The 20290-nt window shown below is 37.0% G+C and overlaps 1 protein-coding gene across 2 annotated transcripts; it reads right to left on the reverse strand.

Moving 5' to 3' along the window:
* Positions 1-816: 816 nt before the first annotated feature.
* Positions 817-19237, reverse strand: LOC127634000 (xin actin-binding repeat-containing protein 1-like). Of its 2 annotated transcripts, XM_052113388.1 has the most exons (8): positions 19114-19237; positions 18451-18613; positions 17782-17842; positions 14764-15126; positions 14581-14668; positions 12050-12195; positions 6676-6723; positions 817-5981 (listed from the first exon to the last, which is right to left on the reverse strand). In XM_052113388.1, the coding sequence occupies exons 2-8, from the start codon at positions 18567-18569 to the stop codon at positions 1758-1760; spliced, it is 5049 nt and encodes a 1682-aa protein (XP_051969348.1). In that variant the 5' UTR covers positions 18570-18613; positions 19114-19237; the 3' UTR covers positions 817-1757. The 2 variants fall into 2 exon arrangements, with proteins under 2 accessions (XP_051969348.1, XP_051969349.1); XM_052113389.1 differs by lacking the exons at positions 14581-14668; positions 14764-15126; positions 17782-17842; positions 18451-18613; positions 19114-19237 and adding an exon at positions 13880-13999.
* Between the last annotated feature and the right edge of the window lie 1053 nt (positions 19238-20290).

Genomic DNA, 20290 nt, shown 5'->3' on the forward strand with positions numbered 1-20290 from the left:
GTCACAATTTATTTTGTTTTTCTGCTCAACAAATTCAAAATAATGTCTATTTTCTCCTTGTTCATTGTCACACACCCTTCATCTGTCTGTTTGAAATGCAAATAGACATACTGAACTACTGAATTCACATTTTAATTGTAATAGACATAAATAATTAGTTTTTTTGAAATATTTGTAACCCAAGCAATGTACTTCAATTGAATTACTTTCATTGACCGTCAGTAACTGTAATCTGATTACAAATATTTAAAATGTAATGCATTACACTACTTTTATACCTAAGAGTAATTAAATTACAGTAGCTAATTACTTTGCAATCAGATTAAACCCAACACTGTGTATGGGATAAGTTTTTAGTAGGGCTCTCAATTGAAAAAACATTTTAATCAAATTAATTACATGGTGTCCCAATTACTTAATCGTGATTAATCGCATTTAATCACATATACAAATATTTGCTGAGAAAGCCCCTCATATAACAATAATTCAATATATAATGATGAAATAATTATACATAGTTATCTTTAAATATTAAAATTATATATTTATATATATATATATATATATATATATATATATATATATATATATATGTATATATATGTATTTATATATATATAAATACAAAATATTCAGAAATTAAAATGCATTTCATTCTTGTGACAGAAGAGTTAATCATTGATAAGACAATACAAAAAGCAGCTTAAGAATACAATGTATTGTTTACTACCATATTATTGATCATAAGTCAATCATTGGCATACAGTTCACAGCAATCCATTTCACAAGTGTATTTGTCAATCAGTTGGAGATTTATTATGAGGGCTTGTTTAAGGACACCTGTGTCAGACATGCTTGTGTAGCATCTCGGGTTCGTTGTGTCATAAACATAAATTTTTTAGGTCACTGTGTCAAGTTAAATATAGTTTAATACTTAGAACACAGGTTGAGATCTCTTAGTTCGGATTGCGCTCCATCAAGTGTTTTGAACGCAAGAACGTAACGCATGTTTGTGTTGTTCTGTCTGCTGGATGGTTGCTTTCTTCACTGTATAAACTGCGTGTTGCCCACACAGCTGAAGTTTCACTTACTGCCCTCTGGAGTAAACAGGTGGTATTACAAGCTTGCATTTCTCAGGAATCTTCCATATTACAGTCTGGGGGCATTGCAATTAATTGCGTTAATTTTTTTAACGCGTTATTTTTAATAAAATAATCGCACTGAATTAATGCATTAAATCGATAGCCCTAGTTTTTAGATGACTGTATTTTTAATTTTATTTTTGCTTCAGTGAAATATCAGAAACAACTATTTGTTAACTGTGATATAAAATGTGCCACACTTAGTTCCCATTATTATTTTTATTGACAAATCTGACAGAAATGTAAATTGTATTTCATTTTTGACATTCATAGTAAAGTTTTCTGCATGACTTCAACCCACTTTGGAAATAATGTATTTTACTATATATGATTACACTAAACTACTAACAAGGATCTTACAGGTAAATATAAATAATTTAGTTACTTAAAGTTACTTAAAAAAGAACACCAAGCAAAAATGCACAAACATTTATTTAAGTTGACGCTAATACATTAAATATTTTTGATTACTTTAATCTAAAACAGAAATACATTTCCTACATCATACTCCCACATTTACAGTAGAGGCCGGTCCTCTCTGATTAAAGGTGTGTTGAATTTTGGGTATGTGACAATTTCTGACATGGCTGGACTACTCATAATAAACGTCAGTTGTCATGACTGTGGAGGTTTTGGAGGAGTAGAACCGAAGCAGTCTCTCCTCTCGTAGTTCTCACTGACTGTTTTAGTGCCGATGACTCTCTTTTCCTCTGGGACTGTTTGCACTTCCAGCACACTGACCTGCCGTCTTTGATTTGCAGGACTGGAGGAGGCCCCCTTTGTGACAGAACATTGCCTGTGGTCTGTAGCCACATTACAGCAACACTGGAGCTTGGACTTCTTTGGGTCTGCTTTTTGAGATGTTAAAGGCAATAGCGACTCCGAAGGATTTTTTGCTGCAGACTGAATGGAAATGAATGAAGGAGACACTGGAGATGTTGATTTCTGTTTGGTAGTTGGAATAAAAATGTCTGGATTTGTGTTCTGTGCTGGTTTTGTTGATTGTCCAGGAATGCCTTTCCTAAAAGTCCCAGGGCCATTCTGGTTTTGGGCTTTTGGTGATTTGCATGACCCAATGCTGATTTTCCTAATATTACCTGAGGGGGGTGAGCCTTGCACCACCACCATGGACTCCTTTAAGAGACAAGAGAGTCCTACAATGTCAGAGTCAGATTTTAGAGTTGATACTGAGTAAAGGGCCTTTTTGATGGCCTCCTCTATATCCACAAGCCTAGCAAGTGTTTGCTCTTTTAAATGGATAATCTCAACTCCAACTTTCTCCAGATCCACAAAAGCTACTTCCATTGATGACATCATCTCAGGTTCACTTGGCCTTTCTCCTCTCTGCTCCATTTGGACATTTTTTGGCTTTGCTTTTTTTTCTCGTGGTACAACCCAATCCGGTACACTCTCAAAAATGTTTCTAAGAGAGCTCATGTCTACTTCATTGGTATCTTCCTCGATTTCTTCCACTTTGGAAAGTATGCTCTTAAGTTCCTCTTGCTTTTTCAATTTTTCAAAGATCTTCATGACAGCCACAATGTTTCCATTCATGATTTCATCCATGTGGACTGAGAGTCTCTGCCTTCGTTCATCCTCAGTCTCTCCCTTCATTTTCTTTTCTCTCAAGACAACTCCACTCTCTTGTTGGTTATCACTTTTAATGTTTCTTCCTTGACAGTTGTTACCGTCTATTTTGTAGGTGTCACATAAGGAGCCATTGTTGTTATTAGTGTTCTCTGCGACATTCATTGATTGATCTATAGCCATTTTTAATCTTTTAGGTTTCACTGGTGGCACTGATCCACCTACCTTGACCCCAAAGTTTTGAAGAGTAGCATGAAATCCTACTGAAGATTCATTTATACCCTGTAGACTTTCCACAGAGCTCTTTGAAGGTTCTTTGACTACATTTACGGGATTGAGCATTGATTGTGGGGAAGTATTATCTTCAGGACTTCCATCATTTATGTTTATTGAAGGATCCCTAGGATCAGATTCATTGGCATCACCAATATGCTGCAAGTTTTTACAGAGATCATCATTATAAGACATTGGTTCTGGGCATGGTTTCGGAGATGAATATTCTTTAATCTCTCCATTAGGCAGTTTTGAACAGGTATCAATGATTTGGCTATTGTTGAAATGTTCTGTATTGGTTTCATAACCAAGAGCAACAACTGCGCTTGGGTTGGGTTTAATTTTTAAATGATCTGGTTTAGGTGGTATAGCTGGTTTGGGTCCAATGGGAGTTTTAGGATTCTTAAGAGGATTGTCTGTGGAGCCATGCAATTTGGTTTTCATGGAGGTATATGTCTCTGGTTTGTTTTCAAACAACTTTTGACAAGAGGTTGTCTCAGCTCCCTGTTCAGTTTGAGGCACAGGAGAAGTGGCTGATAACTTACTGTCTGAGTCAATTGTCATACAACTTGGCTGTTTAAAAAAATCCACATTTGTCTCCTTCTTGTGTCCTGCATATCCTTTCCCAGAATTCCTATAAATCATTGCAGCTTTAAAATCCCCCTTTGTGATATTAATGTTGGACTTTCTTAAGGAATCAAGAGCTGCTTGTATGCTACCTCTCATTACAGCCTCCTTATTTTCTTCTTCTGTTTCGGAAAACTGTGAGGACTCTTCATTCTCACTTTCACTACCATCTTTCTTGATATTCATAGACTCGTGGCTCACTGAACCATGATCACTTATTTGTTGGGATTGGTTCATTTGACAAGCAGGTTGATGTTTTGCTTGTACACTCTGGTCAAGAACATTTGCCTCCATTGTAGCCTGATGAAGATTAATAATGGTTGTTTTAAGATTTAGTAACTCATCATCTTCTACAATGTCAACCACCTCTGCTTGAAGAACAGCTCCTTCATTCATGTTTCCTTTGCAAGGAATGTCTTTTATGTCTTGATCTTTTAGGATAAGCTCTGGTTGCACATTATCACCACATAGTTCAACCTTTGTCTGGTTTGGTTCTTCAGTCTTATTTTTCTCAGTTGTCACCAAAGTTTGTTTAGTTGACACTTTCAACTTGTTTTCAGGTGGCTGCGGATTTAAGTTTGTGTAATCCAAATTGGTGGTGGTGAAAAGGGCTTTCATACTTTTAACATTACCTTGCATAATCTCACTGGCTTTCTCTCCTTCCACATAGGAAACACTTAAATCTTCTTCTGATGATGTTTTCTGTAGGTGTTTCAGATGTTCAAGGTCATCTTTCTCAGTGCAGCTTCGGAATAGCTGCACATTACTAGTTCTGTTTGCATCCAGATCCATTGTTGAAGACTTTTTCTGCATAGCACCTGATGTGCAACTGGAGTCTGTCTTATGATCACCCTTTTCAGGCTCTGGAATTTTCTTTTGACCAGAAGTGGAAGATTTACACTCCATTTGGCCAAACTCTACCACTCTACTTCGGCTGAAGAGAGCATAAACTGTTATCTCTCGTGTTCTTGTTGTAATTTCTTGTATTAAAACTCCTTTTCTCAGGGTCTTGATCAAGTAGTTCTTCTCTTGATCGAGTAGATCTTCAGTGATCTGCACCACATTTGCAGTTCTGCACTCTTTATCTTGATGTACCATGATTGGAAGTTGCTGAGTGGGAACATCTACTTTATTAATCTCAACATTGCCTTGATTGTCCTCATTTAGGAAGGTCACAATTGGGTCCAGGTTTGTTCCTGACAGCATCTGAAGCATGATGCTCTTTATACTTCCAGTCGCTATCTCTTCATCTTGAATTTCAGGTTTATTATCTTGGATGAAATTATATGTTGCTTTCTTGACCTGCCCAGCTTCATTAGCTTCAAGAAGAGTTCCGTCAGAATGAATGACATTGAAGTTCCATAAAGAAATAAGAGTCTCTTCCATGTTCTCCAAGATAGTATCTGATTCTTCCTTAGTTTGCTGATTGATCTTATCAAGTGGAGTCGATTCAAACATCTGGGCTCGTTTTCTTACATTGGCCTTCAGCATTTCTTCCTCTTCGTTAAAGCTTTCATTTTTTGATGACAGGTTCACCTTGTAACTTGATCTGTTTTCAAATACTTCTTTGGCTCTAGATATACCTACAAATACTTCATTTGTTACTGAGAGATTTGTATAATTGGGGACATTGTTTTGTTGGATTTCTGACGTTATAGTTCCATCACTGCAATGGTAGTTACTCGTGTTATTCGGTTTTTGGTCTAACCCATGTTTCTTCTCAATCACAGCATTTCTTATTGGACAGGGACTCTCCAGTCTTTCACTCCGAGTGTCCACTGGTTGAATTTCAAACATCCTTCGAGTGGCTTTGACATCCACATTGATGATCTGCTCTGATGTTACTTCCTCTGATTCATTTAGTTGATTTCTGGGCTGAGAGAAAGATTGTGGTTTGTTCTCTTCGTTGTGGGAACCAGACAACAAGCCAGAGGTTCTCTTGATGTCATCATCTTGAAAATTACTCTTCATCTGTTGTTCTTTTTGGTCATGGAAATCAACTGTGTTGATTGTGTGGTTCTCAAATAGCCAGCATCTGGACTGGACCTCACCCTCGTATCCAGTGTCTTCAGCTGGGTCGGAGTTCAGAACATTAGCCAGCTCCTCCTCTACCATGCTGTCTATATTTTTCAACTCAGGACACGTGTGTTTTAGCAGTCGTCTAAGCTCACATTTCTGTCGCCGTTGGTGCAGATTGGACAATGCTTCTCTTGAAGGGGGTGGTGAGGAAAAGGGTCTCTCATGTTCATCAGTGCTGGTTTCCAGATGACTTGTAGATGGATTTGATTCGGGTGCATCGTCCTTTACATATGCAACGGCAAGTTTAGAGATGTTTTGTGTTTCTTCAGCCATCTTAGAGTAATAATTATTAAGAATAACCATATTAGCTTATCATAGCTAACATATTAACCAATTATCTCAAATGTATAATTGTTATGTTTGTTTATATATTGAAGCAATTATAAAAGGTTAAGCTGTTAAACATACCTGTTGAACTGCAAGGAAGCCAAAACGCATGCCAAAGAAAACCAGTGATTTTTTGCCAAATAATGGTTATCATTTTCAGCAGTCTGAATAGAGCCACTTGAAAGCAGTTCAGGACATTAGCATTCATGTCATGTTTTGATTATATTGTTTTGAGCACATTGACCAATTAAGATACTCATAATAAATGTATGTTGCATGCTGCAAATGTGTGGTTATTCAAACTCACAAAGGTTCAACAATAACATCCACCAAAATAATTAATGATTACCATTAATTTGATATCATATGGTGCATGCTATTACAACAAAAGACACAAAACATAGTGATAAGATTTTGTAAGAGCACAAAGCAAAAACGTAAACAAAAAAGGTTACTTTCAAGAAATGGGTGCAAAACATAATATAATTAACTTTCTTTTGAACAAAATGCAGCACCTGCATACATGATTAAGTAAATAATTCCAAAGTTCAGAGCAGTGGTGATGATAGTGGACACTCAGCTATCGTGAGTTTTGTCAATGGATTACAATATCAGAAACCAAGCACTACAGTTTCCTTACCTTGCTTGGATTTGGCCTTTTTCCAGTTGGAGAAGTGAGATCCTGTTCCTAGAGTAAGCAAAAATGTAAACAAAATAATAACTAATATGTCTGATTAAAGTGTAAGTAAACACAATTCTAATATAACAAGTAACTGATTTCATTAACTTTATTAAAAGTGGTCCGACTTCTGTTACAATGTATTAAAAAAATGTATGATTTAGGGGAGTTACATGGCACCATGCAAGGGTCGGACGTTTGCTAGTTTTTGATTATTTTTATGTCTTAAACCAGTGAGATTCAATACACCCTGCTACATAACTGTTTTATGAAGTCAACATGGCAAAGAATTCAAAATTCTCAGGCTCTGGAGATATTAAAAAACACTTAAGTGCTCAATCTGATACTCAGACAGGGCCACAGACCAGGGACTCGGTTTGGATTGTGTGGCGGGGTAAATCTAGCGTCAACTGGCGAGCATGTCTGTGATGCTGACGAAGGTTGAAGTGGACCTGGCAAAATGAAGTGGCAAAATTCTCTGAGTTGGTTACAAGAATCAGGGACGTCGAGGTAGGGGTTGATTATCTGGATTCATCAGAGAGGGAATTGGTTCTGCTGAGCAGCTGGAGTCTGTTTTGTGGAATAACATTCTTTTGGGACAGTTGTGGATGAATCTGCTCTTTCTTTGTGCTATTGTCTGGAGCTTGTTTTGTGGAGTATTTTTTGCAGGACTCTGGAAGGATTAGGTCATCTGCTGCACTTATGAACAGCCAGCTCACTGAACATTTGTTTGACTGTCCGAGGAACAGCTTTTTTTTGCGTGTGTCGGTTCTGCTAGCGGCTGGAGTTTGTTTTGTGGAGAAAAACACCTTCGAGACAGTTTTGTGAATGAATCTACACGTTCTATCTATCTATTCTGCCTATTAGATGGAGTTTGTTTTATAGATTACTTTTTGTTATGTAATTCTATCTCACATAATTTGTACAGAAGCACCGAACTCGAGCAATCCGACGGTAAAGTTGTCGCAGGGACTCTCATAGGCGTACATGGACTGTTTGAGTTTCGAGGGATGGACACCGTCTGGCGCTGTTGTGCATGGGTTAATGCACACGTTTTTCTTTTTTCTGTTTGTTTGGTTCTGGGGAAGTTCAGGGTTAATGTTAGAATGTGGTCTTTATCATTTTGTTTTTGACACATAATATATTTTTTCTAATATGTCAAAATGTCAAATGTTAACATGAATGGGTTGTGAATGGGTTAGGGCACCCCACAAAAAGAAGGAAGTTTATTTATTTTTTAAATGTAAGAAATTTGATATAGTGTTTCTTCAAGAAATGCATCTTTCCCTGCAGGAGGCTGAACAATTTGGGAATATATGGGGTGGACATATTTTCTATATTGCTGGTTTGAGTAATATCAGGTGAGTCATTACATTGATAATTGATCTACAATTCAAATGTCTGAAACAGAGTAAAGATAAATTAGGAAGAGTCATCATTCACAGGATGTGTAAAAATCTTGGTCTTACAGATATTTGGAGACATTAGGGATTATACATTCTTTTCATCAGTCCTTAAGATTTATTCTAGAATAGATTTTTTATATCTAAGTCCCTCATTTCATCTGTTGTTGATTGCTCATTTGGAAACATCTTAGTCTCAGATACACGTACCTGGTGAGTTTAGAGGTGTTGCCACATACAGAGAAAAATAAATCATATAGTTGGTGCTTTAATGTATCCTTTTTGCAAAATACTGATTTCCAACAAACGTAAAAGGCTGATATCAATGTTTATATGGAGACCAGCTGGTCCTCAATATCCTCTGTGGGCAAGGCTTGGGAGGCAAGGTGGTTCTTAGGGGCCGGATCATACATTATGCCTCATTCATCAAAAAATCCAAAGCACGAGAACTTGTGGAGTTAGAAGGGAATATTAAAAGTGCTGAGGCAGAGCTGAAGCACCAAATGTCATCTGATGTCCTCAGAGAATTGACCTGATTGAAATACAGATATAATACTATTTTGTCACGGAAGATGGAGTTTTGGTTATTCAGGGCAAGAGAGTCATACTTTGAGTCGGGGACAAAGAAGGGAATCTTTTGTCTAGATATATAAAGCAGAGAGAGTCTTTTTCTACCATTCCCTCAGTGAAATCTGCTGGTGGGGAAATCTGCTGTACCTCGGCCATTGATATTATTAATGCTTTTAAAAATCTTTTAAATAATCTTGATCTTTATAGTTCCACGTCTTCGTCTACTGATGAAGATATTAGGAACTTTGTGGAACCATTAGATTTCCCTAAACTAACGGATGAACAAAAAAATTATCTTGATTTTAAGATAGTTTTGGTGGAGCTTGTTGAGGTAATTAGGGCTTTACCTACAGGCAAAGCTCTGGAGACTACTTTGCCGCAAAATTTTTTAGATCTTATGCTACAGAGCAAGCTTCACTTTTAGGGGCGGAGCCAGGAGTTTTTCACAGGGATGGCCGGGCAGGGGTCAGCAATCAGTCTGTGGTGCCACAGAATGTTTTGGGAAGTACATGTTAAGTCTTGTGCTCAAAAACGGCAATTGCGTGTGGTGAGGCCAGTGGGCCACCCCCTAGCTCCGCCACTGTCCACTTTTGTTAGAAGTTTATACGGAATAATTAAAGAATGGAAAGCTTCCGCCAACCATGACACAAGCTCGCATCAGTCTGATACTTAAAAAGTACAAAGATCCAAGCAAGTGTAACAGTTACCATCCAATTTCAGTGATTCAGACAGATGTTAAAATTTTTCAAAAATTCTGGCTAATCGATTAAATAAAGTTATGACAACTCTTATACATATAGATCAGGTGGGGTTTATTCAGGGTCATAGCTCTTCTGATAACATTGGATGTTTCATCAATATCATGTTGTCAGTGGCAAATGATCAGACTCTGGTTGCTGCCATCTTACTTGACGCCAAAAAGGCATTTGATATGGTAGAATGGGATTATCTTTTTAAGATTTTGGAAATGTATGGGTTCGGAAATTCTTTTATTGAATGTATAAAGTTACTTTATAGACACCCAGTAGCAGCAGTATATACAAATGGATTAATTGCAGATTATTTTGCTCTGGATAGGGGCACCTGGCAGGGTTGTCCTCTTTCCCCATTACTGTTGCCCTGGAACCATTAGCAGCCACAATATGAAAGGAGTATGATTTTCCAGGGGTGATGTGGGAGGAGTGACGCATACATTTTTGCATTATGCAGATTATATTTTATTATATGTCTCCGACCCCATTAGATCTATGCTTTGCCTCCAGAGGATTATTTAGTCCTTTTCTAAATTCTCAGGATACAGAGTCAACTGGTCTAAATCCACCCAGTAATGGCTTTTCAACCAGGCACCTTCCAGTGGCCTTCCTGCTACAGTCTCTCCCTGTAGATGTCTCCCTCTCTTATTTCAAGCAATTTGATAGCATAACGAAGACCTTTATTTGGAATGGTAAACGTCCCAGATTGCATTTCAACAAATTACAAAGGCCGATTGACAAAGGTGGCTAGGCCTACCCAAGATTTTGTTTTATTATTATGCGTTCGGTCTTAGACATTTGGCTCATTGGTCACTTCCACCTGAGAGAGCCCCTTCCTGCTTTTGTATTGAGGAGGAAGTTGTTGCCCCTATTTTGCATTGCAAAGCCTTTCTATCACACTGACCGGAGAAGTTAAGTTACCGTTATCTCGCATTTGCACTAGGTATGGACAAAAGTGTCCAGAGTGTTTAGTTAGAACATTTATTTGAATGCTGCCTCGAGCATATGGCTGAACCCAAAATTATGTATTGATAAGTTTCCCTTCTGCTGGTCAGAGTGGATTGTGAGGGGAGTTTCAATGCTAGGTGACCTATATGAGAGTGGAGTGTTGAGATCTTTTGAAAATTTGGTTAAACATTTTGGGATTTCCAGATCTGTTTTTTAGATATTTACAGTTGCGCAACCTGCTCTGTATTATTTTTTGGAGCAGCATACACCCCCCTAAAGCGGCAGACACTCTGAGAGTGGAGATTACTGCTTTTGGAAAAGGTCATGAGGCATCAGAGAATTACTCCCTGCAAGTTCAGAGTCTGGTGGACGGAGCTTAAACCTCTATCAAGAGATTATGGGAGAAAGATTTTAATTTGGTATTGGAGGAGGGAGTGTGGGCTTGGATTCTAAAAAACATCAAGTCTGTTGCAAGAGATGCAAGAGTGTGACTTATGCAAACCATGATCCTACATAGATTCTACTGGACCCCCTCTAGACTTTATAGGCTTGGTCTTAAAGACACACCCACCTGCTGGCCTTGCCAATTGGAGGATGGCGATATGACCCATGTTTTTTGCTGGTGTGCTGAGATCCAGGAGGTTTGTATGTGACGTGTTGGGCATTCGGATTTGGGGGATTTTGCCCCAGACTCTGTGTTTTGGGTGATGGGGCTATTATCGACGTAGGAGATAAATATATAAAAAATTGGGTCCTGACCAGTGCGACCAGTGTAGTTTTACAGTTGTATGAATATTATATTTTTTCATTTTTTTATTATTATTATTATTTTATTTTATTTATTTTGATTGATTTATTTTTATTTTCTGTGTGTATGTACTGATGTCAGACCACTGGGATGTTTGTTTGGGGTCAGGTGGGGTTCTTGATTGGGGAGGGGAGGGGTAGTAGTGGGAGTTAAATGTTGATTCATTGTATATATGTTTTGTTTTTCTTTTTCTTTTTGGAATCAATAAAAACATTTATCATAATTTCTTTTTTTTTTTATGAATTTAACAACATATAAATACATACCTGATGAATAAACAACAACATTTACCTACAGATTATACTAAATTATTTAACGTAAATCATGCAGGGACGACCGTGACCACTTTTAAGAGATATTGTATTAATAATGTGATTGTAAAATTTTAATTATAATTATTGAATATGTTCATTTTATTGTAGTACAACAGTCATAATGTCATTACACTCACAATTTTTTGGGTAAACTGAAGACATTTGTATTTCATGCATAGTATTTCATTTCATGCATTATTATTATTATTATTATTATTATTATTATTTAAACATACTAATTTACAATATTGTGAAATTCCTCCTCCTCCTCTTCTGAGCCCCCAGTGTCACGTTAATACAAAAATGTTTTGAGGTACTTGAAAATAAAGCGATTTTGTAGCAAAAAAAAAAAAGAAGAAGAAAAAAAAGAAATTATGATTCATATCTACATGGTCCATGAACTTGTAGCTAAAAACATCACATTCTGAATGTTCATTTAACAGCATGTTGTTTCTGCACCCTGGCTTACACCATCTCATCCCCCTGATCCCAAAGGTCAATACATTTATCATGAGAAATAAATCAGCTACAACTACTAACCAGTTTTAAGGGGTTTCCTGCTGGCTCTGCAGCTGCCACTTTTGACAGATATAGTGCTGACAAAGCTTTGACAGAAATAGAGGGTTTCTCCTCTCCGTAGAGAGCTGAGTTGTCTCTGAAGTCTGCAACCGACCTTCTTTTATCCACTGTAACAGCAGAAATATCAAAACCATGATATTGTGACTCATTAATGAAGGAATGAAAACTTAATGAAGGAATGAAATTAAGGTCAACATCTTTTCTTTCAACAACTGATGCCCAAATGCGTAGACCTTGTGTGGTATGAAAGACATTCTAAATTGTTTTTACAATTTTCTACATTTTTACAATTTAAAAAGAAGAGTTTGTTTTTCAGTAGTCATAGTCAAAGTCATGTGATAGGTCAGGGATATATTTTTGTTAGTTTTGCAAGGGGCCTTATCCAAGACGCACCAAGCTTCCTGCAGGGCATTTAGATTTAATTGCAAATTAGGATAGTGCAATGTGTTCCCATGAAAAACACAGTTCTTTAATATCCAGTCATCTCCATTCATAGCCTTAAATAAGGGAATCATACTGTCCATCATACTAAAGACTGTTAGAGCAATGCAGTTCTGAGATGATTTACTGTATACAACCAGCTTTTCAAGCAGCATTGACTGTTGAACAATGTTATAGTTAAAACATAATATTTGTTAATATGACCTGCAAAGACACTTAATATACTACAGACTTAATAGGTATTGGTTACAGTTACTAGACTTCCACCATTTATCGACTGATTGATTAATGCATTTTTAAATATAGCTGACATCAAACAATTCAAACATTTAGTTTTCTTACATGTTCAGTGCATGTTCCTGGTCTTACACTGAAAAAACATATTTTGTGGTGTAGCCAAACAGCTATTTAAAAGCTATTTAAACATACTATTGTTTAACAAACTCCCATTCATTCTGTAAAGCCCCCTTTAACAATCCGATCATTTATCAATGGATAAAATCAAGCCCTGTCATACTTTTTCTTGTTGATTATTCTGTTTCACTGGGAAATATGCGAACAACAATCACATTAATACGACTTTAATGTTAAGCTTGTTTACGTGTTGAATGTGTGTCACTTTTTTTCAAATGGTGATGGTTATGATGGTTATTGTGCTGTCATTATAGATCTCATTATAGGACAGCTGTTTTAAATGCAAGTCATCAGTGAAGTGTAAAGAGTGTACTCAGATACTAGGGTGGGACAACATCTGACTGCCTGTGACACAGATACCAGTGGGATTTCTAGTTAAGGAACCAAGAGCTGTTACACACATGGTGGTTGAATGGGTACTGTTAGACAAAGATCCAGTTTCACTTTCAAGGGCAAAAGATTGTGGAATTCAAGACTTGCTGATGAAATAAAATGCAACTATGACTGTTTTCTGCCTAGTTGACCACAAACACATGATTAAGAAAAGTCCTATAGCTATTCATTAACAATACAAGAGTGGCCTTCTGTATACAATTAAAAATAAAATGTAACGTTGAATTTCAGAAAAGGGAGGCAAAGTGTTCAAAAACAATCATCCCATTGCTACATTTTAGCAGTTAATGAGTTGAAAATTAACATATACTGTGTATACAACATGTATATATATACCAACCAGAGTAAAATGTTAAGGTTAAGCTTTTTTTGTGACCAGCCTGTTTTTGAACACGCAAATGAAAAATCGAATTCTGGAAATCCCATGTCCCAAGTAACACAGCCATGGTTTGATATAATAAACATGTTATAGGAAATCCTCCTTTACCCTCACACTATTTGATGCAATATTCTGCATTTAATAATGTGTAAACACAGACTCACCGTTCAGTGCTCCTTCTCCCTGTTCCTATACACTTAACTCAGATCCCTCTGTATTGTTTTATTATTTAGTTCAATAATGACTCTGACTGGTCCACCAGCCATGTGTGTCCTCTCTGTGTGTCAGCATGTCTGTGGCCACTTCTGTTCTGGTAACAGCTGACCCTGTCCGACTTCCATTGAAGCATAAGTGCCAGCCAGCTATTTTAGGAGATATTCTGCTATTGCAACACCAGGCTAAGTCAATCACTTGCACAGATACATACAGTACCGACTTTTCCAGTCTGCCCCAGCCCAGCACTCCGATCAAACAAAATGATCATGATGTTATTTTCATCTCATGTCATTGTAAGCAGTTGCTACTCCTGCTGTGATGTCATCTGGCATTTCCTTCTTTACAATTTGGAGACATCTCATATGTGGTCTAGGTTTTATCGAGAGTGATGTATTGAGTGTATTCTACACTACTGATACACCAATACAATGGTCCACAAGAAAAGCATTTATGCTGTGGATATTATTTCCTTTGTGTAATGTTGTCATGCTTGATGTTGTTGTGTATATAATTTCTTTTGCCATTTAGGTAAACAGATTATACTTTGTCAATGTTTGACATTGAACCTTGGCATAGAAACCAGTGACACTTTACAATAAGGTTCTATTAGTTAACATTAGTACAAAATTAGTTAACTGTATGTACTCACCCTCTGGGGAGGACCTTTTTTCAGTATAATTGCCAGAAATGGTCTTTCTTCTCTCAGATCGGGATTGTACTGGGTGTGTTCTTCCCCCCTTAAAAAGTAATTACATCATCAATAAATACAGCTTATTTTCTTTGTCCAACTATCTTGAACTCTTGTGAATCTCTTTAAATTCTGCATATTTACCTTTGGAATCAGTTGATCCTCTTCAATAATTTTCTCTGGTTCATCATGGCTTTTATTAACCTCAGCCTCTGCTTGTGATTTTCTGTCCTCAGCATCGTTGTTATTTTGAAGAGCATGGGTTTTCTCAGCGCCCACCGATTCATGTGTCATGTTTCTGCTTGTAGACCTGGTGATGACCTTTGACTCAAAGAGTGCCCTGAGAGCAGTGGTTCCTGCAGGTTTACTCTTAGGTAGACTTTCCATAGATTTACTGCGGGTGAGCGGAGAGGCTGTGACTCTCTCTTTGGTATCAGTCTTCCTTGATAGTGTCTCAACATTGCTGTCATTCTTACTGACAGAGGTTGGTGTGATCTGCAAGGTCAGCTGGAGGAGACAAATCATAAAATATATTCATTTTAAATATACTGCAGGACTATTTAAATAAACTGAAAAGTAAAATTTAAAAACGTAATAAAAATAGCAATAAAAAAACATTTAAAAGAAAGAAAGAAATGGTGAACTGTTAGAGGACCTAAAATAAACCCTACACCTTTCCTTAAAGGAATAGTTCACCCAAAAAGGATAATTCTCTCATCATTTATTCACCCTCATGCCATCCCAGAAGTGTATTGCTTTCTTTCTTCTGCTGAACAAAACCTTTAAAGGGGAAGTTCACCCAAATATTAAAATTCTCTCATCATTTACTCACCCTCATGCCGCCCCAGATGTAGGTGACTTTCTTTCTTCTGTTGAACACAAAAAAAGATTTTTAGAAGAATATTTCAGCGCTGTAGGCCCATGCAATGCAAGTGAATGGTGACTAGAACCCCAAAAGCTCCAAGAAGGAGATAAAGTCAGCATAAATATAATCCATATAACTCCAGTGGTTAAACCTATAATTACAGAAACAATATAATAAATCTGCACATTTACTTTCACATTCTTCTTCTTTTGTTTTTGTCGATTCACATTCTTCATTCATATTGCCACTAAGGCAGGGAGAAGAATTTATGGTTAAAAAGGACATAAATATCACTTCTGAAGATATAGATTTAACCACCGGAGTCTTATGGATTACATTTATGCTGCCTTTATCTCCTTCTTGGAGCTTTTGGAGTTTTGGTCACCATTCACTTGCATTGCATGGGCCTGCAGCGCTGAAATATTCTTCTAAAAATCTTTGTTTGTGTTCAACAGAAGAAAGTCACCTACATCTGGGGTGGCATGAGGGTGAGTAAATGATGAGAGAATTTTAATATTTGGGTGAACTTCCCCTTTAAAGGCCTACATATTGTATATACAGTGCATTCAGAAAGTATTCTGACCCTTTATGTTTTTCACATTTTGTTATGTTGCAGCCTTATGCTAAAATGCTTTAAATAATTTTTATTTTTTTCACATAAAACTCCATACCCCATAATGAGTAATGTTTTACACATACATAAGGTATGGTACATAATACATAAGTATTCGGACCCTTTGCTATGACACCTTAATCCCATTTCTCTGTATCATCTTTGAGATTATTCTACAGTACTCTTTAATTGCAGTCCACCTGTGGCAAATTCAATTGATTGGACATGATTTGGAAAGGCACACACCTGTCTATTTAAGGTCTCATGGCTGAAAATGCATGTCAGAGAAAAAACCAAGCATTAGGTCACAGGAACTGTATGCAGAGCTCAGAGACAGGATTGTGTCGAGGCACAGATCTGGGGAAGGCTACAAATAATTTTTGGTTGCATTGAAGGTTCCCAAGAGCACAGTGGCCCCATTATTCTTAAATGGAAGAAGTTTGGAACAACCAAGATTCTTCCTAGAGCTGGCCTCCTGGCCAAACTGAGCAATCAGGGGATAAGGGCCTTGGTAAGAGAGGGAACCAAGAACTCTATGGTCACTCTGGTTGAGCTCCAGAGATCATGTCTGGAGATGGAAGAAACTTGCAGAAGGACAACCATCACTACAACACTCCACCGATCTGGGCTTTATGGCACTGTGACCAGACGGAAGCCTCTCCTCAGGGCAAGACACATAAAGGACTCACAAACTGTGAGAAACAAGATTCATTGGTCAGATGAAATGAAGATTGAACTGTTTGGCCTCAATTCCAAGAGTCATGTCCAGAGGAAACTCAGGCACCAGCTCATCACCTGTGCAATACCATCCCAACGGTGAAGAATGGTGGTGGCAGCATCATGCTGTGGTGTTTTTCAGCGACAGGGACTGGGGGACTGGTCAGGGTTGAAGGTAAGATGAACACCGCAAAATACAGAGATACCCTTAATGAAAACCTGGTCGAGAGCACTCAGGACCTCAGACTAGGCTGAAGGTTCACCTTCCAACAGGACAATGACCTTAAGCACACAGCCAAGACAATGCAAGTTTGGTTAATGACAACTCTGTGAATGTCCTTGAGTGGCCCAGCCAGAGCCCAGACTTGAACCCAATCAAACATCTCAAGAGAGACCTGAAAATGGCTGTTCACTTACAGAACCTCTTAGGTTGGAACCTGACAGAGCTTGAGCAGATCTGCAGAGAAGAATGGTAGAAAATCCCCAAATCCAGGTGTGCAAAGCTTGTCGCATTATACCCCCAAAAAACGTAAGGCTGTAATCGCTGCCAAAGGTGCTTTAACTAAGTACAGAGTTAAGGGTCTGAATACTCATGTCAATGTGATATTTTAGTTTTTTCTTTTTAATAAATTTGTAGTTATCAAATCTGGGTTTTGCTTTGTCATTATGGGGTATGGAGTGTTTTGATGTGTGTTTTTTTTAAAAAGCGTTTTACCATAAGGCTGCAACATAACAAAATGTGAAAAAACTTAAGGGGTCTGAATACTTTCTGAATGCACTGTATAACAAAAAATCCTAAAATCTTGATATTTGCAAACTAAGTATTCCCAGGTCAAGTGGAACATTGTTTATTTACCATGAAAAGCAAGTGTGTTAAAACACTTCTTATTTATCTAAGAAAAAAAATGTAATGTTCAAAACAAAATTCTAAAATTCTAATTCTGTATGAAAGGTACAGTGTTTTTACCTCGTGCTTGATATTCACTGACTCAATTGCCTTTGTTTTACTCCCAGTAGAGAGTTGATATCTGGTGAAGACACAATGTTAAGAGGCCTGATAATGTCCCGCATTATTAATATTACATTTTTTATATGTACAGTATGTGTTTTCTCTTTATTGAAATGCATGTTTATAGTTTCTCCATATACAGTAGCTCTCAACAGCCTGAGAACACATGGACAATCTGGGATTCAAAATCCAATTTAAAAAAGGGGAAAAAATATATAAAACAAAGAAACATTTAAAATTCTGCCCTATTTCTATTTGCTAATCAATTAAGCAAATTTGTGACATTGACCATTTTAAATTCTCAGATCATACTGGGAAAACATGAATCATCCAGTTTTGCACAGACTTGAGGAGTCCATGCCAGCTTTAATGCATGCTCACATTAAAGCAAAAAGAGGACCAAAATGTACCAATTACTGAGCAATTCTGAGATTAACTTAACTTTTCATAAAAAATGAAGGTCAACATTATTTACAATATTTTGTTTTACAAATATAGTTTCAGATTATGGACCTCTCTGTAGTATACATTTAACACTGTGAAATGTTCACACTGTGTCAATATGTGCAATAAAAGAAGCTTAACAGCCAGATCTTAAACTTGTAATTCAGGTAAAGAAATCCTCACTGTGCCACAAGCTGTGAGACAGACTTCCTCCTATCTCCAGCTGCTTTCCAGGACAGGGCATGTTCAGTGGACACAGTCCTGAGAGACTGGGCCCTCCGCAAGCTGCTCTTCACTTCCATTTCCTCTTTCCCCCCTGCCACTCTATCCTTTATTACAGACCAACCTACAATAAAGAACACACATCACATGACTTTTAATCATATGGGTTGGTCGTGAGTTTAAAGCAATAATAAGAAAGGCATTTGAACTGAATGTTTAAGATGTGGATGTGTAAAAATATGTACATTGAACATGTATTTCCATTAAGTATTTGACAATTTTCACAAGATATTTCTGGTTTAAATTTAAAAGGAAAATGTACAGTACAGTTAATGACTGAAATGTGTATCTTTTTGAACTAAATAGGAAACATCTTCATTTAACTGACCCAGGTAATATTACTCATATTAATCATTACCAATAAAGATAATATGGTAACTGATAATTAACCATCTCGCATTTGCCAAAGACGAGGTAACCACTGGCATGCCCTCTAAGAAACAATAAATCCTGAAAATATCATTACAATTCTCTCGCTGATCATATTTTAATGCACTTTATTTTAATCCGACATATTTTTTAGATCAATTGACATGAAACAGTTGAAACAAGGGAATCTGTTACCTCTGAAATGTGTGTGGCTCGCTCCATTCACAGATGCCTAGAGATAATTCTCAGTGCATCACGAGTTGTGCGCACTGTGCAGAATCTGTGGGTAAAGTCCAGCTGGTTTATTACACCTGATTCTGGTAAAACTGCCTCCTGAGGAGGTCTGTACCCTGTAAAATAGGACCGGTAAGAAAAACAATGATTACATTCAATAAAAACATGGCTGCTACTACAGTACTATTGAGTAGTTACACAATATCAAATATTATCTCTGCCATGACTACAAAAGATTATTTTTCTCAGGCCTGATTCTATTACATTTGATTATTCATAACCTTTGTTTATATAACAAAATAGTCTCCAATTTCCATCCTGGAGAAATTTATGTACCAAAAGTATATGGATACCAGTGTTAATCAAATTACAAATTAGTTACTGTAATCTCATTACTTTGTAGAAAAAAAGTGTAATGCATTGCATTATACATTCTTGTAATCAGATTACAGTTACTCACTTTCAATTAATTTAATTACTTTTAAATACAATAAAGGGTTATGCTTATTTCTGATATATTATTTAGAGTATGTATAATACATGAGTTATGGCCCTGTTTGAACTTGTTGAGTGGAAAACTGTTTTAGAAAGTAACTTAAAAGTAAAATAATTAGAAAAGTAATTTCTTTTTCAATGAAGTAATTAGTAAAGTAATCTGTTTAGGATTTTAGATAAATAATTAGCCATTTGTAGTTGATTACTATTTTTAAGTAATTCACCCAACACTGATGGACACCATTTGAGCTGGACAATGCCTCTGTGCACAAAAAGAGTGTCCATAAAGTAATGGTTTACTTTGTCTGTGAAAGAACATAATGGGCCTGGACAAAGTGTTTCTGTATTTTTGTGTGCTCTAATATTGGTCGTCCAACAGTGAGTGTGTTCTGCCACTGCTATCAGGTCCTTCAATTACGTTTATATGCAGCAGACTTTCTTGTACCCCCTATGAGGTTGGAGCCCTACACAGACTGTGTGATCTGCATATAGGGAGCGGCAGCCCTGATCATTACATTACACTCTGTGAAAGGTGCTAGAAAAAAAGGTTATGCTTAAATACTCAACCATGACCCAGTGCACGTTTCTTATTGCTTATTAAGGTCAAGGTGCCATTTGACTTTTTCCTCTCATAAGAGACTGC

This window comes from Xyrauchen texanus, chromosome 41, assembly GCF_025860055.1.
Source record: "Xyrauchen texanus isolate HMW12.3.18 chromosome 41, RBS_HiC_50CHRs, whole genome shotgun sequence".
Classification (NCBI taxonomy): Eukaryota; Metazoa; Chordata; class Actinopteri; order Cypriniformes; family Catostomidae; genus Xyrauchen; species Xyrauchen texanus.

Excerpts from the sequence above, each read along its gene's own strand:
- LOC127634000 (XM_052113388.1), bottom strand. The coding sequence starts at position 18,569 with ATGGAAGTGAAGAGCAGCTTGCGGAGGGCCCAGTCTCTCAGGACTGTG. Across the intron at positions 17,843-18,450 it reads GTCTCACAGCTTGTGGCACA|ATATCAACTCTCTACTGGGA; the intron begins GTGAGGATTTCT and ends TGTCTTCACCAG. Across the intron at positions 5,982-6,675 it reads AAAGGCCAAATCCAAGCAAG|ATGGCTGAAGAAACACAAAA; the intron begins GTAAGGAAACTG and ends TATTACTCTAAG.